The 25,465-nt window shown below is 40.8% G+C and overlaps 1 protein-coding gene across 2 annotated transcripts in view; it reads right to left on the reverse strand.

Annotated features, from left to right (window-relative positions):
• Positions 1 to 213: 213 nt before the first annotated feature.
• The window catches only part of SLC17A8 (solute carrier family 17 member 8), a 31,431-nt gene continuing 6,179 nt past the window's right edge, over positions 214 to 25,465 (reverse strand). For both annotated transcript variants that reach the window (XM_026867756.1, XM_026867755.1), the window contains exons 2-12: positions 24,554 to 24,806; positions 20,762 to 20,880; positions 12,898 to 13,012; positions 12,342 to 12,429; positions 10,110 to 10,196; positions 9,355 to 9,494; positions 7,674 to 7,823; positions 5,333 to 5,465; positions 3,914 to 4,024; positions 2,436 to 2,563; positions 214 to 1,813 (exon numbers count right to left, since the gene is read on the reverse strand). In XM_026867756.1, coding sequence (XP_026723557.1) covers positions 1,475 to 1,813; positions 2,436 to 2,563; positions 3,914 to 4,024; positions 5,333 to 5,465; positions 7,674 to 7,823; positions 9,355 to 9,494; positions 10,110 to 10,196; positions 12,342 to 12,429; positions 12,898 to 13,012; positions 20,762 to 20,880; positions 24,554 to 24,667 — 1,524 coding nt within the window. In that variant the 5' untranslated portion in view covers positions 24,668 to 24,806 and the 3' untranslated portion in view covers positions 214 to 1,474. The remainder of the gene's footprint in view (positions 1,814 to 2,435; positions 2,564 to 3,913; positions 4,025 to 5,332; positions 5,466 to 7,673; positions 7,824 to 9,354; positions 9,495 to 10,109; positions 10,197 to 12,341; positions 12,430 to 12,897; positions 13,013 to 20,761; positions 20,881 to 24,553; positions 24,807 to 25,465) is intronic.

Raw genomic sequence — 25,465 nt, forward strand, 5'->3', positions numbered from 1 at the left:
CTGTTTAATTACATTTGTAGGGAAGATAAATAATTCATGGATTCAAATGAATGTACAAGTGTAATTCCACTCATGATATTCAATTGTGCTTGAACAAAATAGCAAAATGCATGTTAGAAGTGTTCAAATCTCATGTGCATCACAGTGGCTATATATGATACATGATAACAATAATACTGAAACATCACAAAGCACATCATAGGCTAGACAGGATAGTTTTCACTTGAATTTAATGAAGCAGTAATCATAATGAAAGACAAATTAAATCACAGCTCACTGAAATTCTCCATTCTGAAAAGAGTATTAATGCCAGAATGAGTCTCTGAGTTGCGGCTGCTTGAGATGATACAGCATGCGCCACTGGTTGATACTAAAAATGGTAGAAAAAGGCTAAAGCCACTTTATACGGTGAAACATATACCAATGGAAAACAAACAAACAAACAAACAAACCACCTTTCATAGATAATCTAACTCTGAAATGGTACAATACTTCATTTGTAGCGACAGGAAGACTGAGGCATCGAAACATTACAGATCCAGAACTAAAGACTTTATTCATGTAAGTAAGCTCATTCACCTAAAGGAGGACTGTTGGGGTTGGGACAAGGAACTCTAGCAGTATAATACTAGAAAAATAAATTTAAATTACTTCACAATAACGAATTGAGTGAGAAACCTAATCCCAACAGGACTAAGATTTCCCTTCATAAGGATGAATAATATTGCATCACTAACGATGATTTTGGATTCAAAATTATTTCATGCCAGCACAAAATCCTTGGAGGATCTCACAAGTATCCATTTTATTGCCTTATCCAGACTCTGTGGGCTATGCATATAAAGCAGACTGTCAACCACTTCGAAGGAACTGTTGAAGCAATACTGTGCCATCTCTGATACGCTTTCCTCTGCCTCTTGTTGAGTGACCATTAGTAATTAATTACTGCCATAAAGTTGATTTTCTTTCAGTATGAGTTTGTAGTTTGACATCAGTTAAGAAGCTCAAGTGCTAAACTAAGGAATCCTAAAAAGTCAAAGCAGGGCCACTCAGGACAGACTTTCATGCCACTGGAGCCCTGGTAATTACATATATCACTGTGGATCGACCATGTGGTATGACCTTGTCATTTCTCAGTTCAGGCGAGAAGATGAGGGCGCTCCATACTCCTGCAGTCATAGGCTTGCACCAGGCAGGAGCCCTGCCAAGGCTGGTCTTCTCCTAACGGGTGCAAGAGTTCCTCCCAAGAGGATATGATGGCTGAGCAAGGATTTAATATCACTTCTTCCACTCCCATTGTTGTTAGCCCTCTGCCATACTATTAGAAGGGAACTACCACCTCTTTTATCTAGTCACATGGCCAGATGTTACAGGATTGAATAAGAAAATAAATACAGATACCAGATGATTTGGGGTAGAAGGGGAGGATGGGAGTCAGTGCTATACAAACCAATTCAATTCACAATTTCAAGTATTATGACAAATCTTGAAAATTTCCATTTTCGTAATGGTAAGAAGTCTGTTCTTCCATGTCTTGAGTAACTTGAGTTTGCTTTCTCCATTCCCTTCTCTGTACTTCACTGTTTTGACTGGTAGCACCATACATTTTCTTTGGACTTACAAAAGTTTCATTGTTCATCTCTGTTTCTTCAGCTAGTTCATCCTGATCAATTATGCCACATTTCTCTTCATTGAGGTTTTCAGGGTCAGCCCATTCCTGCTTCTCCCCAGAAGCAAAGATAGCATAAAATATCACTCCACTGTAATGCACTAGGGCTGCGATCAGAAAGACGTTTTGCCATTCTTCCCGGGTCTGAAAGAATGATGCAGGTCTCATTAAGTTTGCAGTGAAAAGAAGTATTAATCTCTGAATTAGACCATGAATTAGCACATATTGAACAATGACCATGATCGCTGTTTGAATCCTGATGTTACAGATAGAACAATTTATGAGAGTCATTGTGAAGAATTTTTTTTTTTTCATAACAGCTAATAAAATAAAAATTGGGATTTTTTTTTTCTCCTCACAGTGAAGTTTCTCTCTTGCATGTGAAATATTCATGAAGATGAAAATGCAGGGATTTCTTTAACAACTGATTAATCTTACTATAGATCAGGGATTGCTTAGGAACCCTACCAGGGATGTGTTATAGATGAGTTTCCCAGGTCCTATAAGAATTACCCAGTAGAGTGGAGATATTGCAGAGACCCAACATCAGGTGGTATAAAATAATATCTCCCTACACAGATAGATAGTTTATAATAGCCAAGAATCTGGCCCCCATCATATTGTAAAAGTCAATATTTAAAACAAACAACAACAGAAAATAGCTGCAGAGATCAATGATGAAATGGAGTTCCCAGGAAGCTTCAAAATGTCTTCACTTTTGTTGCATTACCTAATCCTTTTCCGAGAAAACATGAAGAAATGTTACCTTGTGTTTCGTCATTGCACCAACAATGAGCGGGCACACCATGCCCGACAGCGTCCCCACGCCATTGGAGATCCCCATCAGAATGCTGGCATAACGCGGAGCTATGTCCAAGTGATTCACATTGAATCCTACAACAAATGAGAGACAATGGACCACTATACAGCTTTGCGCTACCAGGCCAACAGGGCTTTCAACAGCTGTTCTGGCTGAAGAAGCCTGAAAAATGTAGGAAACCCCATTACCATATATATGAGAAAGGAGGGTAGTATTTTCTTGGTGATAAAGGTGGAAGATATGTTGCAACTCTTTATTCTTTTTCAAAACCTGTTTTTTCCCCACCTATGGGGATCATGTATCTATGTTTCCCATCTTCTCATATTGAAACAATGCACTCAGCAAACATATTAAGGAATTTATGCCTCGTGTTTTTCAAATGTCTGATTTTTTTTTTTTTCTTTTTTTTAGTTAGTAGTGGTTTTCAATACACATTTTCCAGTACTTTAAGTAGCAGTTTAACAATATAATAAGAAAACAGAGTATAAACCTGTAGGAAAAAGAATTACCCTTACTGTAGTGTATCTTCTGAGTAAATATTTTATTAAGAAATAAAAACAAATAGAAAAATCATCTCAGATAGATATCTTGCTTTTGATAATGAAACAGTCATATGAGCTATGGATGATCACAAGAAAGGATGATGAATTCCATGTCCATACGATTAAATGCAGTAAAAAGTTGAGTACTGGCAAAATCCTACAATAAAAACTGATTGATAGAAATAGTCTGCTATGCAAGCACCTTGTAACTGAGTAGCAAAACTAATTCCCATCTGCATAATCCTGAAAAAATTGAAGACCAGCAGTTACTCTGCTGGCCAGTTTTGCTCAGTAGATCCATCTTCTTGGTAGTCTGCTAGCTGATGGTCTTGCATCTTCATAACTAAAAGGAGTTTTTCGATAATGATGGTACTGACAGAGCTGCAAAAGTCAGTCTGAGACTGGTGAGATGCATGAAATGTTAGAAACAACTGTTCTGGAAAAGGGCTGGTTATAGGACACAACAGAGAGAAGGGTGACCTAGAAAGTAAGAAACTGGCAGCTATAGCTGGGAGCAGGGTTGCAACTGATAGCCTTTGAGACACTATTTATTCCAGAGTAATTCTCTCTCTCTCCTTCTAGGGATACCGTTAATGGAAGAAGAAATGGTGGCTGACACTATGAAAGTATATTAGAAGATAACAGCACAAATCTGATATAAACTGGAATCTATAAAGAACAGGTTCTTTCAAAGCTTCATGTCCTATGTGCAACATATTTCATAGATACTGAAGTAAATTTCTGATATGAGAAGAAGTAGAGAATATCCCATAAACAGCCACTCTAAAAGTAAACAATAGAAGTGATGATAGTAACAACAGTGAGGATAACAGCATCACTTTTATCACTAAGAGTAAAACCAATAACAAGATTAATTCTTACCTGAAATTGCAAAGCCACTGAAGCCTACTGCTAACACCAGAAAAGAAATAGCCACACTTTTTGTATGAGAATAACCAACCACCAAAAGCAAGGTTGCTTCCATCCCAAAGCCTTCAAATGAAACACATGGGAATAAATTATTTTTAAATTACTATTGGTCAGAGATACTAATAAGGTCTAGCCAGGAATGCAACTTAAAATGAGACAAAATTCTTTCATGTCTTATAGATAACCCTGAACATACTTGGCAGCTTTGTGGATTCACAGAAATATTTGAATATTTATTGTTTGAGAATATTCTTTTTCTCCTCATTGCAGTGTAAATGACCCAAACAATTGCTGAAGTCAACTCACTGAGCAGTGTAGGGAAATAAGGGAAAAGTGGTTCTGTGCATAGTGCTGAAAAATTCACAAACACAAAAACATGATAGGCAATGGAGAAAAATACTTCTTGCCTTCAATTTCTCATGATTGTAGTGATGTGAGATTTTCTTGGCAAATGGAACAAAAGAGCACTTTTCAGACAAGTGTGCCACCAACCCAGTAGGGTATCCCTGAGTATCACAGTGAACTTCCGTTCTCTGCCATTACTACATATTTTCTAGTACGTAACATTTCAATTCTTCTGATTTTTGTTGTGGGTTTGGGTATTTTTTTGGTTTCTTTTTTAATAACAATGTAACTATGACCTGAAAATACAGTGACTCTGAGAATCTTTTGTGAAGATGCATAGCCAAGCTGCATGGCATCTCGGACTGCAGGCATCTTTATTTTGGGCAGCCTGTGCCACCCATAAATAATCTAAACCAGGAACTAGCAGAGGAGGGTGACTCCACAGGTTATCTGGCTTAAAATTTTTGCTCTAATTTAGTATCTTCCTTACAGGTAGATGTCATTGATTTTTCAGTTCTGTGACTGAACTGGAAACAAACTATTTTGTGCTGAGTAAAAATGAGTCTGTCTGTCCTCTGCCTTTCTTTTACCCACCCTTTCCAGAGTAAGCTTGCCAGTGGATTCTGCTGGAAGTAGCACATGGGGACATGGCCAATTATTGCAAAGCTGCATCCACGGGGAAGGGTTCTCTTCAGCACCACAGTACATGGTTAGCTTTGTCTGTATGAAATTGCAGGATAAGGCCTGTTTCATCACACTACTCTTCTGGACCAGTTCTTATTATCCTTCTAATTGTTAATCAGGTTTCTTGCTTCCTCTGTCTTCAAAAGCATGCTCATATCAGTAAGGATTTATACCATGAGGACATCTAACATCAGCTGTCCATTAAACATTTCAGATTAAACAGCTGCAAATGCAAGCTATAGTAATTTGTCTCTTGTTACATTTAAACATGGACCAGACTATGATAACTGCATCAACTGCAGCACACAACTGAAATACTGTATTTTCAGAAACCAGAAGTACCTCCACAATTCATGACCTTCCTTACAGTGGTAGTGGTTAAAATCTTCCTGCTCCGTAGGAAGTCAGCTAGCTGCCCTCCAATGGGTACAATGATTGTCATGACCATGTGAGGAACTGCTGACAAAAGGCCAACCTGAAATTAGACAAATGAGTGCTTTACTGCTTGTGTCCTCCCTCAGGATTTAGGAGGAAGAGGGCAGGAACCATACCTTTCCTCACCTCTTCCCCCCCTCTCCCCTGCACTGAACACATTTTTCTCCTGGATCCTTGGGGAAGGACTTCAGACTTTTCATCCATCAGAGCCTGCAGCTAAGACCTGGGTGACTTTAGGATGGAGATTCCACATCCTCTCTTGGCAACCTGTGCAAGTGCTCAGTCACCCTCAGAGTAAAAACGTGTTTCCTGATGTTCAGATGGGATCTCCTGTATTTCAGCATGTGCCCACAGCCTCTGGTCCTGTCACTGGACACTACTGAGAAAAGCCTGGCTCTGTCTTCTTTGCACCCTCCCTTCAGGTGTTCGTATACATTGATGACATCCCCCTCTGAGGCTTCTCTTCTCCAGGCTGAAGAATTCCAGCTCTCAGCCTTTCCTCATGGGAACTGGAGAGGCTCCAGTTCCTTAATCACCTTTGGGGACCTTCATTGGACTCTCTCCGGTATGTCTATGTCTCTCTTGTACTAGGGAGCCCAGAACTGAATACAGTACTCTAGGTATGGCCTCATCAGTGCTGTTTAGAGGGGAGAGATTGCCTTCCTCTACCTGCTGAAAATATTTTGCCTAATGCAGTGCAGGATACCATTTGCCTTCTTTACTGCAAGGGCACATTGCTGGCTCATGTTCAACCTGGTGTCGACCAGGACCCCCAGGTCTATTTTTGCAAAGCTGTTTTCTAGATGGGTGGCCCTCCAGCATGTATTGCTTCATGTGGTTATTCCTCCCCAGGTGCAAGACTTTGCACTTGCCCTTGCTGAACTTCGTGAGGTTCCTGTCAGCACATTTGTCCAACCAGTCAAGGTCCCTCTGGATGTCAACAAAACCTTCTAGTGTATCAGATTCTCCTTCCAGTTTTGTGACATTTGCAAACTTGCTGAGGATACACTCTGCCCCATCATCCAGATCATTAATGAAGATGCCAATACCCCAATACTAGGACCAGGCCCAGTATTGAGCCCTAGGGTACACTGCTAGATACTGGCTTCCAACTCGACTTCAGGCTACTGGTCATCACCCTCTGGGCCTGGCCATTCAGCCAATTTTCAATCCACCTCACTCTCAGCTCAACCAGCCCATACAGCAACAGCTTGTCTATAAGGATCTTATGGGAGACAGCATCAAAGGCTTTACTGAAGGCTAAGTAGACAATATCCACTACTCTACCAAGCCAGTCATTTCATCACAAGTTTATCAAGTTGGTTAAGTGTGACTTCCCCTTAGTGAATTTTCTGACAAAGGGTTCTTACTGTTTATGTTAGCTCTGGTACTTACCCCAGATATGCAAAAAGACTGTTTTGTGGAGTTTTAGTGATCAGCATGTCACCTTCTAGAAGCTTTTCTTTACAGAAGTAGTTTAGCGAAAACTTTGAGTTTGTTTTCTAGGATGTGTAATCTCCTTACATTGATATTGAGTCACTTTGACATTAGTTTTTAACTAGTGAGGTACAGAAATATGACTAACATTTATGAAAGGCAATTCAGAATAAACAAATCTATTTTGTCTTAGTACCCCTGTTTTTCAACCTCATGCTGCACTTGGCCATTCAGAGTGTCACTGATACCACAACAGCATTGCAGAACCTGGGCACTTTGGTGCTCCCAGACCACATAGACAATGATGTTGTTTATCAGTTTGCAGGATTACACTTGCTTGAAAATAATTTACAATATAGCAAGTAGTTTTTTTAAAGGAATGTTGGGAAAACTTTTCTGGAACAAATATTCATACTTTGAAGAGGGAGTGTGAAGCAGCAGTGACAGGAATATCAAACCATAAAGAATTTGACCACTCATTGTGAAGGAAACATAATGAAATTATAAAAAAAAAAAAAAAAAAAAAACTTCCAGCACTAAACAAAATGCACATTTCTATTCACTTAGCTTGTGGTTTTCATGGTATATGGTTATTTTTAATCAGCTCTTTCCCAAAACAACTTTTCAGTTCCTTCCTTTTGCTGATAATTTGATGCAAGCAAGATTTTATTCTACAAAATCACCAGAAATATGCCATCCTATCTACTGTGAATAATCTACTGTAATGACTCCAGAGAGATCTGGGTTCTTCAAGCACTGTGCATCTCCTAGGGTGAGGTCTGAAGGTCACTGCTTCATCTCAGACATTTACCTTGCTTATTGCGAACCCAAAGACTTCTTCAAAGTAAGCAGGCTGACTTATAAGGAGCAAATAGAAGGTCCAGCTTCTGCAAAAGTTTGCCACAATGATTGCATAAACTGGCATTGAAGTGAAAAATCTCTTCCAGGGAGTACTAAATTTCTAGGAAAAATAAAAAAAATAAAATGGAAAGCATTTCTGAGTAAGTAAAAGGCAGAATAAGGAGCCCAGTTTCTTTTAGTATCAGGACTACCCAGTACATTGCATACAATTTACATTGCAAAACACTTACAAATGTAAGTGAAAGATATCTCCCCGATTAGTGGCAAAAGACAAGTAGAGAAACTTACTTAGAATTGTTAGGATTTTTAAGACGACTTCTGTACTATTATTACTCACTGAAATTACACAAGGTCTTCAGGAGTACTGCTATTGGGATGACAGGATCAATAACAGAACCAAAGAAAACTAGAGAAAACCTTGTACCATTCCTTACTTTTTTGGCATGATGCAGTTTGAGACATTCCACTGAAAGGATTGTGAAAAAAGGGTTATCCAACCCAAGAAATATGTGGTAACACAGCAAGAGGTTTCAACCCATTCAACCAATTCAACCTATTTCAACCCAATTAATTCAGCAAAAAAAGTCTGTGGTACAGGATTTAATTTCTATAACTTGCTTTTAACACTTCTAATTTCTATTTATGCCTCGATACTCCACTCAGCATGAACAAAAACCACGTCAGAGCCCTATTCACTTCAAATCAGAAACTCAAATATGTAACTATGGTAATATACATTGACATTCTCCTTTTGTTTTTTTAAATGGTTGTTGTGTTCTACAGGTGACAGTATGGCTGCAGTTGTGTGTGATCACATGGTGGTGGTACTGGTGTCCTCTGCAGTAAAACCACTGTATAGCAGGGGGAAAATCATAACCTGGAATAAGTGTGTGTCTGCAGCCAAGACCTTAGTGACTTCAGCCAAACTTCAGGAGCATGCCCAAAAGGACTGTCTGGTACTTTATATTGCACAAAACATGTAGAGAAGAGTCTGGAGTTTTTTGCTCCAGAATGTCCTAGAGTAAAAACCAAGAAGGAACAGTTTATCAGGAAACAGCTTTGTTTCTCACCGCTAGCCAAAATGAGTTATCTAAGGAAATGGAGAGAAGTTTGATGGGAAAATAGGTTTTAGTATTAAGTTTCCAGGTTCTTCCAGGATCCTCTCAGAGAGAGGAGAAAAGTCTTAAAACAGTTTACTGAGCTGCTATGAGAGTGACCAGGGCAGAAACCCTGTCCTTAAGCTTTCAGAATTTTAATCATCCTTAGTATGAGCTAAAAAAAGCAGTTTCTTATTTAACTATTTCCATTAATATGTTTTAGAACAACCTGATAGTTACCCAAGAACAGGAGACTGGATTTGTTTCCCCTCTCTCCCCACTCCTTTCTGTCCCTAGATGAGGGAGTGTCTAGAAGCCAAGAGCTGAAATGGCACGGTGTATTTTGCCTGTGGCTGAACTCATCCTGCCCAGATGCATGAGTCTGATTCTGTAATTCTCATTAAAAAAAGCACCTCTAAACATCAACAACAAATAGTTCTGCTGCTTTTAGTGGCTAATGGTATCCATCCAGTCATATGTTCATCCTGTGCAAAGTTCTCACAAATTATAACCAGAAAAGCCTTTTTTACTTACACTTGCACTAGCTAGACTGGCTCCTTCTCCAATGCTTGTTTCTATATATATCTTTTCTTCATTGGTTATTGTTGGATGTGCAGCAGGGCTCTCATAAGCATGAAGCAGCCAGAACATGTACCACACAATCCCAAACATTCCTACAGTGGCAGGAAAAGCAAAGCAAAGTCACACTTCAGTATCTGCAGGCCTGGAAGTTTGTTTCAAGAGCCAGTTAACCCAGATCTGCTAGAAGATATGCCCAGGAAAGTAAGAAAATGTGATAACTAACTCTATGTGCATTGTATGCCTGCTTGCAAAGCATTTGAGCAAGCATTTATCCCTGTGATGAGACCACTTCTCACTGCTTTTACAAAGGGTGGGCAGCATGGGGCAGATGTCTCAGGGCAGAAGGTTTCAGACGCATTCAGCTACCCATCAGCAGTATCTGCTGTATATTTGCTGTTAGTGTGTTCTCCAGGACACATATTGCGTGAGGGTTTGTGCTACAGAGCAACCTTTGCAACTGCATCCAACCCCATCATTGGGTGACCATGGACTGTAGCCTGGTGCTAACAATTTTAAAACATTTTACAACAGATTATTACAAGACAAAAGCTTTCAGAAGCTGCAATAAGTGGGGAATAAATTGGAATATCCATTTGCAACATCTTCATTCACCAAAACAGCTTTGACCCATACATGTTATACAGGTTTAACAAAACTCCTGGCAATACCAGTCTAGTCAAAGGGATCCTTTATGTTAAGCAACTCACCATAAATATAAAAGACTGATGACCATCCTATATACTGTACCAGCACACCTGCCAGTGGCATGGCGACCACTGCACCTGCATAAGACCCTAAGAAAAAAAAAAAAAGATTAAGAAAACGTGTCAGCTATGATAGATGAGCTCAGCTCCCAGTGCAGATGATCCAGGAAGGTGCTTGCAGGGGCAGGGAGAGATGTCCCTCGCTGATCAGCACCATGCTTTCTTGTTAACGTGGGGAATGGGATGGCAGCTGTAAAATCTGGCTTGGGGTGGTGGGAAGGACTAGCTCTCAGTGGTGTGGGATCACCAGTCTCATTTTGCAGCTAGAAGGGCTGTGTCCTGTAGGTAAATGGAATTTACAAAGCTGGAACTGATGGTGAACAACCATGCAGGCATAAGCTGTGTGCGCTGAAGTGGGCAATCCCTCCTAACACTGTGACATATGAGGTAAGAAGCTAATATCCAAATTTCAGAAACCTTCTTGGTATCCAGAAATCCTGATGGTTGCAGATATGCTGGGAGGCTCTTGTCATGGCTCTAGCCCTATGATCCCACAAGTGCTGCTAGCAGAGATGGTGTTCAGACCAGCCCTGAGTCTGTTTAACCATGTTTAGCTCCTATCAGTGGCATGAACAAATAGCTGCAATAGACGAAAATTGATAGGAAAAATAAGGATAAAAAAGTGGTCTGTGCCAAGGTTTCTGATTGAGAAATACGTAATACTGGTAAAATATATTTCCAAGTGACTTGTAGAAGAGATGAGTAGTTAAGTGCTTGGAAAGGAATTTCCATGAAGATCCTAGGGAAAATTCATACAATCTGGACATTGGGTTCAGCGCAAGATGGTACTAGTGGCTTCACATGTAAAAAGTGTTGCTTTGAATTATTCTAGGAAATTAGATACTTGTAGTTTTGAGAGTCTAACATACTTTGTTAACAAACATTTGGTAATGCTCTACTCATTAGCAAATATTTCTCTCCAGTGGTTCACAGTGACCCTTCTCCCTCATTTCTGTGTAATTCATCCACTCACCATTCCAATTTCCCTGTTACAAATGGGAAGGGTCACATCAAATACAGATGATGAGGGTGTCTTAGAGGGAAATGACAGAGTGAAGTAATGAGCACTGCTTTGTTCTTCAGTGCCTACACACTGCATTTGAAATTACAGCCAAACCATTCCTGCCTTGTATTCTTCATATCTGGAGTTTTTAGTGTAAAAAAGCAGAGGGAGTACATTTGGACTATGCCTTAACTTCCCTGCATTTAGCCATCTACCCAAATCCATCCTGGAGCTGTACTAACATTCACTGTTTTCCCTGGAATTAACAGCTAATTGTAGGGTTACCAAAAGAAGGTGAATACATTAGGTAGAAGAGTGTATGAGGAGGGGACAGTTCCAACTAGACCTGGGAAAGGGCCAGACAGGTGTGACCCTCACAGTAGTCTTTTCTGGCAAGAAACTGTGGTAGACCAAAGTGACCCGTGGCAAAATCTGCTACTTGGAGGATGGAATTAAAAGTAGAACTTCCTCCTTTTTTTTTTTTTTTCTTTTCATTAGTGTGGCTGTAAGCAGAAAGAGGGTATCTTCCTTGAAGAATAAAGTGTAAAACCTCCTGCGCCCTGCTTCATATCAAGGACAAGGTTTAAGGCTCTTGCCAGAGGCTAGAAACATTCCAAAGGGAATGAGATAGTTTGATTTCTTCCATCTTTCCACTAGGTTCCTCTCCCCAAAGTCTTCTGAAATTTCACACAAGCCATCTTCCAGAAGGCCAGTTGTCAACATTGGAAAGGAAATCAGAGAAGAGAGCAAAGTACAAGCCTGATCATAATTCAAAACAGAGTGAAGCAAAACAGGCAGTTGCAACATGTTACATCACCTCCACTGCAATATATTGAGCAGCCAGCCTAAAGTACTCATGTTCTTTTAAGATAATTTTTTCCTAAGGGTGAAGCAAAAAAAACCCCCCAAAAAACCCAAAGCAAACAAACAAGCAAAAAATCTTGGAAGTGTGATTTCTCTCATGTGACACCTCTAGACCCATTTTCATTTACTATGGGAGCCATTCTGATGGCATAGGAAACAAAATGACTCTCAGGTTCCTGAGCTCAGAATACAAGTTGAATACAAGCAAAGGGCAGAGGGTTTGCATTTCTCTTTTAAATCATGAAATTAATAAAATATGTCTAATAGGTATATGTACTTACATAAATGATGTAAGCCTATCAACTTACCACAGAATGATGTGGTGGCCAACCTGCTTCTCTCCAGCGGAGGAGCCCACTTACTCCACATCCCATGGCAGGCTGGGTAGGTGACGCCCTGGCAGACATTTCACACATCATATGATTTGTTTTCACTGCATTCCTACTTCAAGTACTTGCTGATACTGTCCAACTTGTCTAGCTGTCACCATGGAATGATGTTGGAAGGGTTAGGTAAGCCCAGAAGAGCTTTAATATTTGGGTACAAAGATGTCAGACTCATTTGGATAATCACTTAAATGGTAATGTGTTTTGGGGTAAAAATTCTGTTTGGTACATGCCGTGGATGGCAAAAGTAAACTAGAATGGATGAAACTGCAGCACCAGAAACCTAAATTTTTTATTTCTTTTTAAATAAACTTTAAAATATAAATTGATATGATTAAATAATGTCATCCTAAATATGAGGAACAGGTAAAAGTGTAGATTGATCAGAAAACCCGACAAAAATATCTTATGACTTTTTAGAACCAAATCTCCAAAACCAAATGATGTATGAAAAGACCAAAATGGTGACTGCTCCTACCTCCACCAGACCTTGCAGAATCCTTACAAACATCACACAGCCATAATGCACTCTTGCTGCAGAAGGGATGAACATGTTCAGTGTAGATGTTAGAAAGATAGCTGCTCCAAATACCCTATGGAAAAAAGTAACATGAAAGGGAATATAGTTATTTTCCGCTTTTCAGAAGCAATGCTGTTTTCAGGTACAGTAACAGACACAGCCTCATATACCACAATCTCACCAACCAAATACTTGCAGAGTCCCCTTATTGGCAAAAGGGATAAATCCCCATGTGATCAATACATTTTCTTATCTGAATGTAACAGAAGTTTTATATGTACTTAAACAAAAATGCTGGATTTTTCTTTGTATCAGAGGAATAGATATGGGTGTTGGTACTGGAGACTAAGCTGGTCATATGAGTCCTGACCTGAGAGAAGCATTCTTATCCTGAAAAATACTTAAATTCTGTTATATCAGCAGAGTTTAACTTAAATCAGCTAAAGTCTGGTTTAAATGCCTCTCTGAACATGGGCATGTGCTGATTAGTTCCACTTGCTGCTGCTGTAATGTATAACATGGCTGCTTAAGATCAACTCCTTTCCATCATCACTTCTCTAAATCACAGCTACAAGTGTCCTTTGTGACTATGACGTAGAATGGGCATTTCTATAAAATGACTTATTTGAAAAACATGGTATAAAAATTTTATTACCTTGCTTGTGCAGAGAACTTGGTGCTGCTCAGCCCGTCAGTCAAGGCTCTAAGTGCACCTGGGGCCCAGTGCCTTTGGGAAATGGTTTGCAGCCTCCTAAATGTTAGCATCCCTCAGAGAAACAAGCAGCAGAAACCTCCATGTAGTGGTAATGGATCCTAGCAACATCCCTGAAAGCCCAGGCCACTCAGACACCGTGGGGTAGCACTCAAAGCCATGTCTGCCTCACTCACTGCGGTCAGTGAGAGCTTTTCTTGGCACATACACGGGCTTTCTGGGGTTTAACTGAAGAGTGGTACACACTTACTGCCCCGTGTCAATAATAAACAACAGTGACGCTAGACATGAAAGACAGCGAGGCTACAGGGCAGTCATTTCAGTATGGCATGGGCTGCAGGTTTGCTAGGCACTGATGCTGCAGTGCAAGAGAAAAGCATCTCTGGATGCACAGCTCATGAAAGGACATCTGAGGTGCTTATTTGAAAAGTGAGGCTGCTGCACCACAAAAAACACCACTGGAAAGCAAGAAAGAGACTGGGAACAACCAGCTGGAACAACCATTGAAATTACTACCATTAGTAGGAATGAGCTGTATTTGATTGATTAGATTTCATGTATCTTCATATCTGGCTGACTGAAGCCTTGGGTTTCCTTTCTGTGCAACAAATGGGGTTCAGTAGCTGTGTCATGCACTCTCTGAATATCAAGAATTCATTAATCCAGAATCTTTGGAAGCTCATCTACATGATGATTCTCTCTAAGATCCTGTTAGAGCACTGAAGAATATCAGAACTGGCAATAGATGTTCTCCACATCTGCCAAGCACCATTTAAATTGAATGGATTACTACTAATCCTCAGTAGTTTACTGTCTTCTTTGTGTTGTCTGCAATTCAAATCAACCATGTCTGGCTCCCTGCAGACTGCCTTTGTGTGGGAGATCTTTCATTCTGCAGATAAAAAGTTGCAGCAGTTGGTGGCCCTAGGGACCACAGCACTTAAAATATGGGAGGTCAGCCCAGAGCAGCCCTGTCTTGTTCCAAGACTCAAGGTGACACCCTGAGAATAAAGCAGACTCTTTTGTTCAAGGCCATCAACTCCTAGCTACACGGATGTTAGCTAGCAGCATGCTACTGTTTGTGGACAATAATTCATGTTCCTTTTTCAAACTACTCAAATTCAGTGACTTTTAACAAGATTCGAATTGTCTTGTTATATTGTGGCATTTCAGAAAGACACACTAGGCTTCTTTCTGATATATGAATGGTGTAAGGCAGATATATGATTAGAAATCATATAATTTGGACAACAGCAGTGTTCCTCTGTCTTTTGATTTTTCTGCCAAAGATATACACAGATCATATTATGCATAGCTGTTTATCATGCTCCACTTTTAAAACCTTTTGTTGCCATTCTTTTATTTTCTTTTATTTTCTTTTATTTTCTTTCTTCTTTCTTTCTTTCTTTCTTTCTTTCTTTCTTTCTTTCTTTCTTTCTTTCTTTCTTTCTTTCTTTCTTTCTTTCTTTCTTTCTTTCTTTCTTTCTTTCTTTCTTTCTTTCTTTCTTTCTTTCTTTCTTCCTTCCTTCCTTCCTTCCTTCCTTCCTTCCTTCCTTCCTTCCTTTCTTCCTTTCTTCCTTTCTTCCTTTCTTCCTTTCTTTTTTTTAATAAGGATTTAAATTGTTTATGTTTCAGTCTCTTTTTGAAAACTTATTCACAGGAAGTATATGTCATTTCATTTTTTGAATCTGGTCTTATTATTCACAGTAGGATTGATGGTAGTATTATAGTGCAAAGAATCTACAGTCAGAGATCAGCATTGTTTTATCTAAATTCACTACACCTATTGACAAAAACAACAGTATATGCCTAGGCAGCTGATAATCTGAATGACAAGGAAGTGCTCAACAGATGAACACAAAAGCAAAGAGGCTGGGTAGACTGGCAGAGAGAAGTGACAAAGGAATGGATTCATATAGAAAACAGACTGAAAATCTGAAGTAGAATACAAAGCCTATGATCATATCTTGACATTTAGGAGACTGCTTTCAAGTCAAGTAAACATTTAACTAAGAAACAAGTATTACTTAGTTCTCTATTATGATCAGCAAATAAGAGTTTTGCACCTTGCTTCTTGCCACTAATAGAAATATCAGGTTTCTTATTGTAATGCTCTTGGGCAGTCTCAGGGAACTACAGGAAACAATGTAAATTAATAAGCACATGAAAGAATAAGCTGTAAGAAAGAGAATGTGTTTAATTGTCCAAACAGCTAGCTCTGAAGACTGAGTTTCCAATCTCTGCTACATCATTTAGTGCCAACTCTTAATATGCCTAGGTTGTAAATGCACCATTTGCAGTGAGTTAGAACCAGTCACTCTTCTGCTACTACTTAAGAGATTGAGTAGTGTTTTCATAAACAGGCAGCATCTTTCCAGCAGTTCACTGCTATTTATTCCAAAGAAGTTGGTTCCCACCATGACTAAAAATATCCCATTTCTTTTCAATTAATCTGCGTATTATTCTCTTCTCATTGCTGTGATCCCTGGCCACCTGCCACCTTAGGGTCAAAACAGACTTCTTCAGCAACAGACTTCTCTGCCCAGCAGGGCCTGAAAACCAGTATCAGGAGACACCTTATGTTTCATGTATCCTTGTCACCACCAAACAATGAAATTACGTTAAGATGCATGTTTGAGGATAAGCAGCGAGTTAAAGGGATACTGTCACTAAACGATTCATGAACTTTTTGAAGTAATTCAGACCTACACAAATTTGGACAAATGTATAAAGCAAATTACTTTGTGTTAGAAGGTTTTAGTGCAAAATCATAAAGCACTCAATATTTTTAGCTGTTCTGAGATCCATTTGAATCCCACATTATTACAGATAATTATTTGCATTAGAGATGTGCCTGGGATGGGGGCATCCATGTATGTTCAAAGTTGCACAGTGCTGAGCAGATGCAACAAAAAGGTGACAAAAGAGAGTCTGTACCTAAATCTGTAATGTCAGTAATAGGATAGAATAGTACATCTCATTGCCAGAGTGCAGCTGGGACAGAATAAAGCATTTGTCTCTTTAGGGCTGGTGGGTTCACAGATCTCTTGTCTTAGCAAATAACCCATCTGAAAAAGGAACATGGTACCACTGGTGAATATACCCAAGCTGAAAATTTTTGGGTAGACAAGGAATAAAGGAAAAACATAGAGTTAGCCGGATCTGTGAACCCTATTACTTCAAACAGAAATTCTCTTTGAGCTCAGCTTTCGGGATATTCTTGTTTCTCAGCAAATTCTACTTCTAAACCCAGTTATGGTAGTCAAATCCATAATGTGATTTTGTAATATAGCATTAGATTGATTCTGAAACTCTCATGGGGACAGAAATACAGCCTTCTGTGCACATGCACAACATGTACCTTAGGAAGTAGTCCACTGACAAAATACATTGAGTTACAGTGTAAACATGGTTGATTTTACTGTTTGCAAGATAATTAAGGAAACAAAAGCCAAACTAATAATACACTGAATTATTCAGTCAACAGTGTGCACATCTGTGTTTTGGGGCCCTTCTGCTGCAAAAGCTGGTGGCAAGACTAGAAAGTCTGGGGAAATTATTAAGCTTAGGTAATTTGTTTGTCTTATTTGGCAGATAGAAGTATACTCTGCTTAGGCACTTCTGTGGAGCAGAGAAATGAATAATTGAGGATGCTAGTAATGTTGAAGAAGCAGTGCAAAAGTGGAAAAGACCTTGAAGACCATCCAGTCCAACTATTTACCTAGCACTGACAGTTCCCAACTACACCAGATCCCTCAGCACTAAGTTGACCCGACTCTTAAACACCTCCAAGGATGGGGACTCCACCACTGCCCTGGGCAGCCCATTCCAATGCCCAACAACCTGTTCTGTAAAGAAATGCTTCCTCATATCCAGTCTAAACCTTCCCTGGTGCAACTTGAGGACATTCCCTCTTGTCATATGTATTGTTACTTGGTTAAAGAGACTCATCCCCAGCTCTCTGCACCCTCCTTTCAGGTAGCTGTAGAGGGCGATGAGGTCTCTCCTCAGCCTCCTCTTCTCCAGACTAAACCCCCCCAGTTCCCTCAGCCGCTCCTCGTACGACCTGTGCTCCAGACCCTGCACCAGCTTCGTTGCCCTTCTCTGGACACGCTCGAGTCATTCAATGTCCTTTTTGTAGTGAGGGGCCCAAAACTGAACACAGGAATCAAGGTGTGGCCTCACCAGTGCTGAGTACAGGGGTAAGATCCCTTCCCTGTACCTGCTGGCCACGCTAGTGCTGACACAAGCCAGGATGCCATTGGCCTTCTTGGCCCCCTGGGCACACTGCTGGCTCCTGTTCAGCCGGCTGTCAATCAACACCCCCAGGTCCCTCTCTGACTGGCAGCTCTCCAGCCACTCCTCCCCAAGCCTGTAGCGCTGCTGAGGGTTGTTGTGGCCCAAGTGCAGCCCCCAGCGTTTGGCCTTATTGAAACTCCTGCAGCTGGCCTCAGCCCATGGCTCCAGCCTGTCCAGGTCTCTCTGCAGAGCCTCCCTACCCTCGAGCAGATCAACACTCCCACCCAACTGGGTGTCATCTGCAAACTGACTGAGGGTGCACTCGATCCCCTCGTCTAGATCATCAATAAAGATGTTAAACAGGAGTGGCCCCAAAACCGAGCCCTGGGGGACACCACTCATAACCGGCTGCCAACGGGATTTAACTCTGTTCACCACAACTCTTTGGGCCTGGCCATCCAGACAGTTTTTTACCCAGCGAAGCGTGTGCCCATCCAAGCCACGAGCAGCCAGTTTCACCAGGAGAATGCTGTGGGAAACAGTGTCTAAGGTTCAAAGGCCTTGCTAAAGTCAAGATAAACTACATCCACAGCCTTTACCTCTTCCAATAAGCAGGTCGCCCTGTTGTAGAAGGAGATCAGGTTTGTCAGGCAGGACTTGCCTTTCATAAACCCATGCTGACTGGGCCTGATCCCCTGATTGTCCATTACATGACTTTTAATGGCACCCGAGATGACCTGCTCCATGACCTTCCCTGGCACCGAGGTCAGACTGACAGGTCTATAGTTTCCTGGATCCTCCTTCCTGCATTTCTTGTAGATGGGTGTCACATTTGCCACCCTCCAGTCCAATGGGACCTCCCCAGTTAGCCATGACTTCAGGTAAATCATGGACAGCACCTTGGCGGCACATCTGCCAACCCTTTCAGCACCCTTGGATGTAACCCATCCGGTCCCACAGACTTGTGTGCATCCAAGGGGTGTAGCTGGTCTCTGACCACTTCCTTTTCCACTGTGCTGACCTCAATCTGCTTCCCCTCCCCATGTCCCAGCTCAGGAGGCTGGGTGTCCAGCAGTTCCTCTGCTAAAGATTGAGGCAAAGTAGGCATTGAGCACCTCAGCCTTTTCCTCATCCTTAGTTACCATGTTTCCTTCTGCATCCAGTAAAAAAGGGAGATTTTCCCTAATCCTCCTTCTGCTGTTAAGGATTTTATAAAAACATTTTTTGTTATCCTTAACGGCTGTAGCCAGGTTGAGCTCTCCTGATGTTCTCCCTGAATAACTTCACTATGACTTTACAGTCTTCATGAGAGACCTGGCCCCTCTTCCAAAGGCAATAGATTCTCCTTCTGTTCTTGAGATCCAGCCAAAGGTCCCTGTTTAGACAGGCCAGACTCCTTCCCTGCCTGCTTTTTTTTCAGCACACAGGAACAGCCTGCTCCTGTGCCTTTAAGACTTCGCTCTTGAAGTATGTCCAGCCTTCCTGGACTCCCATATCCTTCAGGGCAGCCTCCCAAGGGATTCTGTTCATCAGACTTTTGAACAGGTCAAAGTTTTCCCTCCGGAAGTCTAAGGTGGCAGTTCTACTAACCCCTCTCTTTGTTCCTCCAAGGATCAAAACTCCATCATCTCATGATCACTGCACCCTAGACGGCCTCCAACCGTTACCTCCCCCACAAGCTCTTCCCTGTTCACAAGCAGCAGGTCCAGGAGGCACCTTCCCTGGTCGGCTCACTCACCAGCTGTGTGAGGAAGTTATCCTCCACACATTCCAGGAACCTCCTGGACTGTTCCCTCTCTGCTGTGTTGTGATCCCAGCAGATATCCAGGAGGTTTAAGTCCCCCACAAGAACAACGGCAAGTGACTGCGAAATTTCTTCCAGCTGTTTATAGAAAGCTTCATCCACCTCACCACTTTGGTTGCAATGTATAACTGAAGGTTTTAAAGACTTTTTCCAATTCTGAAAGCATTCATAGGTAGGTCACATCTTGTTTGAAGAGAATGAAGTGAGTACTAACCATCTCTTTTATCTGAAGATCGCAAACACCCTTAGCACACATCTCATGAGCTCATTCACAAACAGCTGTCTTCAGACAATCTGTCTCTCTCTTGTGATCATGTTCCAAGTTCTGAAGACTTTTTGAAGTAAAGCCCAAAACCAAAGTTAGCTTTGGCAAAATTAGCTACTTCTCTTACTCTCATTTTCAAAAGCAGTTGAATTAAAAAAAAAAAAAAAAAAAAAAAAAAAAAAAAAAAAAAAAAAAGCAAAAAGCCCACAAACACAATGAGCATAGAAGAAATATGTATAGATGCTCAGAGTTCACCAAACAGAAATCATGAGACTCTATTAGAAGTTCTAGGCAATCCTAACAGTCAGTACCATATCTAGCCATGGTGAGGATATTTGTTTGCAGGAGGATGGATCTGTAACATCCGAACAGAAATATTTCTGGAATTCCTACATGCTCGGCTTCAGTCCACAGGGAATTTTCAATGGAGAAAAGTAAAATTTTGTTTGAAATTTCTTGTTTGGTGTTGAGCTAAAAAGCATTAAGACAACTGCTGAAAAACAAATGCTACAATTATTGTCTGAAGCATTATGTGTGATTTTCCTAACACTCCAGAAAGCATTATTTTTAGAAAAGAAATGTGTAAATATTTGAGAGGAACAAGCTAAATTAGGAGAATCAGCAATAGAGCCATAATGGAAATCTAGACTTATTTTTGGTTATAGACATAAATACTGCACATTCAGTTTCAGGTGTGCATTCCTGAAACACATTATTTCACTATTTTGGTAATCATAATTTAAACAGTGCAAAGTAATCACCAGGCTGTAAAGCTTAATTCTTTTGATTATTGCTTCCTTACCTGTTAGCAGCCAATTTGTTTGAGATGAACCCTCCTGGAATTTGTGTCACAATGTAACCCCAGAAAAAAGAGCCATGAATGAGTCCCACCGTCTCTGGATCCCAGTTGAATTGGGCTTTCTGTAAAGGAAACAGAAGAAATTCTGTAAAATGAGGCATACTCATTGTAAAATAACCCCTCTTTGGAAGACACACAGAGGTCACCCCATCCACATCAAGGCAGCCTATTTACAATGGCTGTTGTTGCTGAGCCCCAGTTAAGGCAAAAAGATGTCAGATTCCCATGTGAGATTGCTTCTTTTGCTCTTAGCTTTCAGTTGGGTGAATAGGTGGGGGAAAGTTTTCAGCCAGAAGCCAGCTAACGCTGGGTCTTCATCTTTGTCACTTGTCACTGCTTCCCCCTGGACTACTTAAAACTTTGTTTTCAAGCCTGTTCATTGTTATAACATGGACTTGAAGCCTTTCAATTGACATATCAATTTCCCCCAAATTATCAAGATTTCTTAGGTCTTTTGGGTTGATCAGCTTCATGGTCATCCATGGTTCTCCTTGACAGGGCCAATCTCTGACCATTCACCATCAGTATTAAGTGGCACGGGAGCAGAAAAGTGGTGGGTGGGGTGTTGAGGAGGGATAATACCTGAAGACAAGGCAATCTAGAAATAAAACTAGATTACACTAGTTATCTGACTAGTTTATCTTTTATTAAAAGTGATGCCAGTTGTAGGGCTGAATTTGGATGCAGAAGGCCAGCCACAGGCTGGTCATAGATGGTTCCTAGCCAAGAATGTCTACAGCCAAGAGAAATTCATTATACACCTCATCCTTGGATACCAAACAGTTTCAGTCTTCTCAAGGCTCTTCCTGAACAAGGACATTCCTGTTCTCTGGTGACTCTGTTTACATACTTGTTCAGAGGAGGAATAGCCAAAACCCAGGGCAAAACATAGAGGAAGTGAAGAAAAAGGTGCCCTCCCTGTCCTCTATTCTGGGAGGTCAGACAGGGCCTGGCTCAGTACAATCACACTAATGTAAGGTCAGTGTCAACTTTTTCTCCTTGAACCCTCAATTCAGAACTGTCTTGGAGCAATGAGAAACCATGATGTTTTGCTTCATGATCATTTTTATGCTAATCACACAGCAGGGAAAGGTGGCTAAACATCATGTGAGGAAGCAGCACAGATGTCTTAGATTCTGAATTAAAAGTTCCACTAATACATTACAGAAAAATGAAAACTAGAGTGATAAACCTTAACTTTTTTTTTTTTTTGGTATTATTTTCTGTGTGCAACAAGAAGAACCACTTTTCCCAGGTAAGTTGATTTTTTTTTTTTCCCCAAACAAGCAAACTGAAAAGCAACTCATTCTTTTCATCTGCAGGGAGAAAGGTGGCATTAGTTAGCCAGACATCTTTACAGAGAGCTAAAGGATTTCCCTCCCCATCAATATGCATTCTGACAAGAGACCCACTTTCCTCTGCTGAGTTACATTTCTGTTTTAAATATCTAATTTTATACTAGTGATTTCCAGTTTAGTTTCTAGGTAGTAATTTCTGCAGGCAGAAACACCAGGTGACATGGACAAAGTTCCTGTATCAGGAGGTACTCACACCCAAACAGAATAATCTGAGATTTGTGAGAGGAGTTTGTCTGAACTTCCTCAAACTATCTCTTCTGAGCATCCCAGCCTATGCAGGCACACCCTTTCTCTTGCTCCAGTGTGAAATACAGAACCAGGAAGCCCCAGCAGGACCACATGGAGCAGGAATTCGATTGAATAAATACAAATTCAGCAGCAAGTCTAAGCAGCAGGCACTGGTTGGAGGAGATTGCAGGTGAAGAACTAGAGTCATAGAATCATAGAATACCAGGTTGGAAGGGACTTTCAGTATCATCTGGTACAATCTTCCTTGTCAAAAGCACAGTCTAGACAAGATGACCCAACATCCTGTCCAGCTGAATCTTAAGTGTCCAGTGTTGGGGATTCCACCACTTACTTCCCTGGGGAGATTATTCCAGTGGCTGATTGGTCTCATTATGAAAATCTTTCCCTTGTGTCCTGTCAGAATCTCGCCAAGAGTAACTTGTACTCATTACCTCATGTCTTTTCCATTGTGACTCCTTGAAAAAAGGGAGTCTCCATCTTCTCTGTAGTCACCCTTTAAATGCGGGAACATGATGATAAGGTCTTTCCTATGCTTTCTCTTCTCAAGGCTGAACAAACCCAGTTCTCAGCCTTTTCTTATATAGCAGGCTTCTCATTCCTTTGATATCTTTGTGATGGACCCTCTCCTGGCTGTTCACATCTTTTTTGTATAGCAGGAACCAAAACAGAACACAGTATTGCAGGTGTGGTCTGACAAATGCCAAGTGAGGTAATGACTTTGCTGGTGATGCCCTTCTTGTTGATACAACTCAGCATCTCACTGGCTTTTTTTTTTTTTTTTTTCCACAGCATCACACTGTTCACTCATACTAAGATTGTTGTCCACATGTCCCTTTCCACAGAGCTGCTCTCCACTAGAAAACTAGTCATTCACTTTGGTAAATCTTTCTGGGGTTTACTCAGTCTCATTGGAAACACTCTACTTGATAGTTAGGAAGGGCAGAGAAAAATACTAAAAGACTGGCCATAGCATAATGTGGGAAGGGAAGGAAGATTTGCTTAATCCCCAGACCTAGAATCATAAACATCTTCTCTGGTCTTTGCAGATCAATAGCTCCTATGACCATGAATCATGCAGGCAGGCATACTTTTAACTTTGAAAATTTTCTTTACCAAAAGTTAAAATATTGTGAGAAAAGCTGATGACTAATTATACAGCTTTTCACTCATCTCTAGAAAAATGTCAGAAGGTATCTGTCTCTCTGGGAGACATGTTTTGTTTTGGGGAATGTGCTGACAAAGGGCTGGGGGAAGCCTCCATTCCCTGGGAGGGTCTGATGATATTTTGTCCTTCTGTAGTGTCTTTTCTTCTAGACCTCAGCACATGGCTAATCACCAGGTGAGAGTCAATATTCCTGTGAATAATTTGTTAGGACAAAAATATTAAAAATAGTAATAATAATAAAAAAAAATAATCAATGAGTGGAGCAAATGTAAAAGCTCAAGTTCATAAAGTCCATAAAGGGACTTGTGATATCACAGTCATATACCAAGGCAGGACTGGGGAAACTAAGGTGTGCATTGAACCTGCAGTTCCTTGGGTGCATTGTTAAAGGTTTGTAGACAGCTGCTGTTAACCACACGCCATCTACTGAAAATTTGAAAATAGCTTGGTACCTAGCTTTGAATACCTGTAGACAGCAGTCCACATTGTTAATAACCTCTAAAAACCCATTGCCTTATTGCCAGTGACTACTTTAAGGTCTTGAAAATAATCTACTGATCTAAATAGAGTGCAGCACTATGTACAGCAATTAATAATTTCTTCTGCAGCAGCATCAGAGCCTGCTTCCCTGAGAGATGGTAAATAGTAAAAACTTCTGTTACAGCAACAAAATTGGTCTACAAGCAAAAGATCAGGGACTTGATAGACATGCAAGCCATTACAGTTCTCATTTCTGCTACTTACATCCTCTATGACATTGCAAAACCTCAGATCTTACAGATTTTTAATATGACTTCAACACCTAAATAGGAGTTAAACATCTACACATCTATGTGAGTCAAGAGTCATGTGTCTCCCTGCCTCAGTTTTTGATCTATGTATACACAGCACTTTGATATGTGGCACTTGGATGATTTTGAAATGGGGTCTGCTCAGAATAGTGAAAAGAAGACGTTTTCTCACCTGCAGCTCTGGTTTTCCATTAACATAAACAGTGTTATTGTTCACCATTTCCACGATGGCAACACCTAGGTTACACCTAATTCCAAAGGAGATGCAAAAGCCCAGACCACTCATTATGGCAATGATGTAGCGCTTGGGCAGCCCACAGCAGTAGCAGTCACATGGCGCCGGCTTGCGGGTGCTTGCCTGCACTGGCCGCCCCTCTTCCGTCAGCTCGATGTGATCCTCCTCTGTGTTGGTGCCATCAATTCTCCTAAATGGATGAAGAAAGAGAAAAAGAAAATGCCTTAATGTCTCAGTAAAACTTACAAAATGTAGATGGGTAATTATGTGTTCCAGTCAGCTGATAAATCATCTCCTTGTGAGGTGTTTGTCTCTTGGCTGTATGATGAGTTAATGCTGGGCATGTTTTGAAAGGTTAGCATAGTCTACACTTTTTCACGAACGGCCTCTGAAGTTTGTAAATCTGAGCCACCTAGCTGGACAGCTAGCTGGAGAAATATACACAGGCTGTTCATGAGCATCATTATGAGAGCTAAATTGAGTTCTGTTGTGATAAATGCTGCTGTTTTTTAGGAAAAAATACATATGAAGAAATTAATCATGATTTCCAATTAGACACAGTAAGCAGAGCTAGCTGTAGGATTCAGGAAAAAGCCAAATTACAACACAAAACATGGTTTTGCTCAGCGCAAAACTCCCCGTGAGTTTGTTTTCACCTGTGCAACAAAACCCAGGGCTATACCGAAGAGGAAAAAAGGCTCTAGCATTAAAGCCCCTACTTAAGAAGTAGAAGAGCCAGGACTAGACTTTCTCTGCCTGAAGGGATTTGAAGTCACATGTCTCCTCTTCTCTGAAACATCCTCTCACCACCAGGATTTAGGCCATTGCAAAGGGAACCCTGAAACTCCT

This window comes from Athene cunicularia (assembly GCF_003259725.1).
Source record: "Athene cunicularia isolate RWA chromosome 1 unlocalized genomic scaffold, athCun1 chr1_part2, whole genome shotgun sequence".
Lineage (NCBI taxonomy): Eukaryota > Metazoa > Chordata > Aves > Strigiformes > Strigidae > Athene > Athene cunicularia.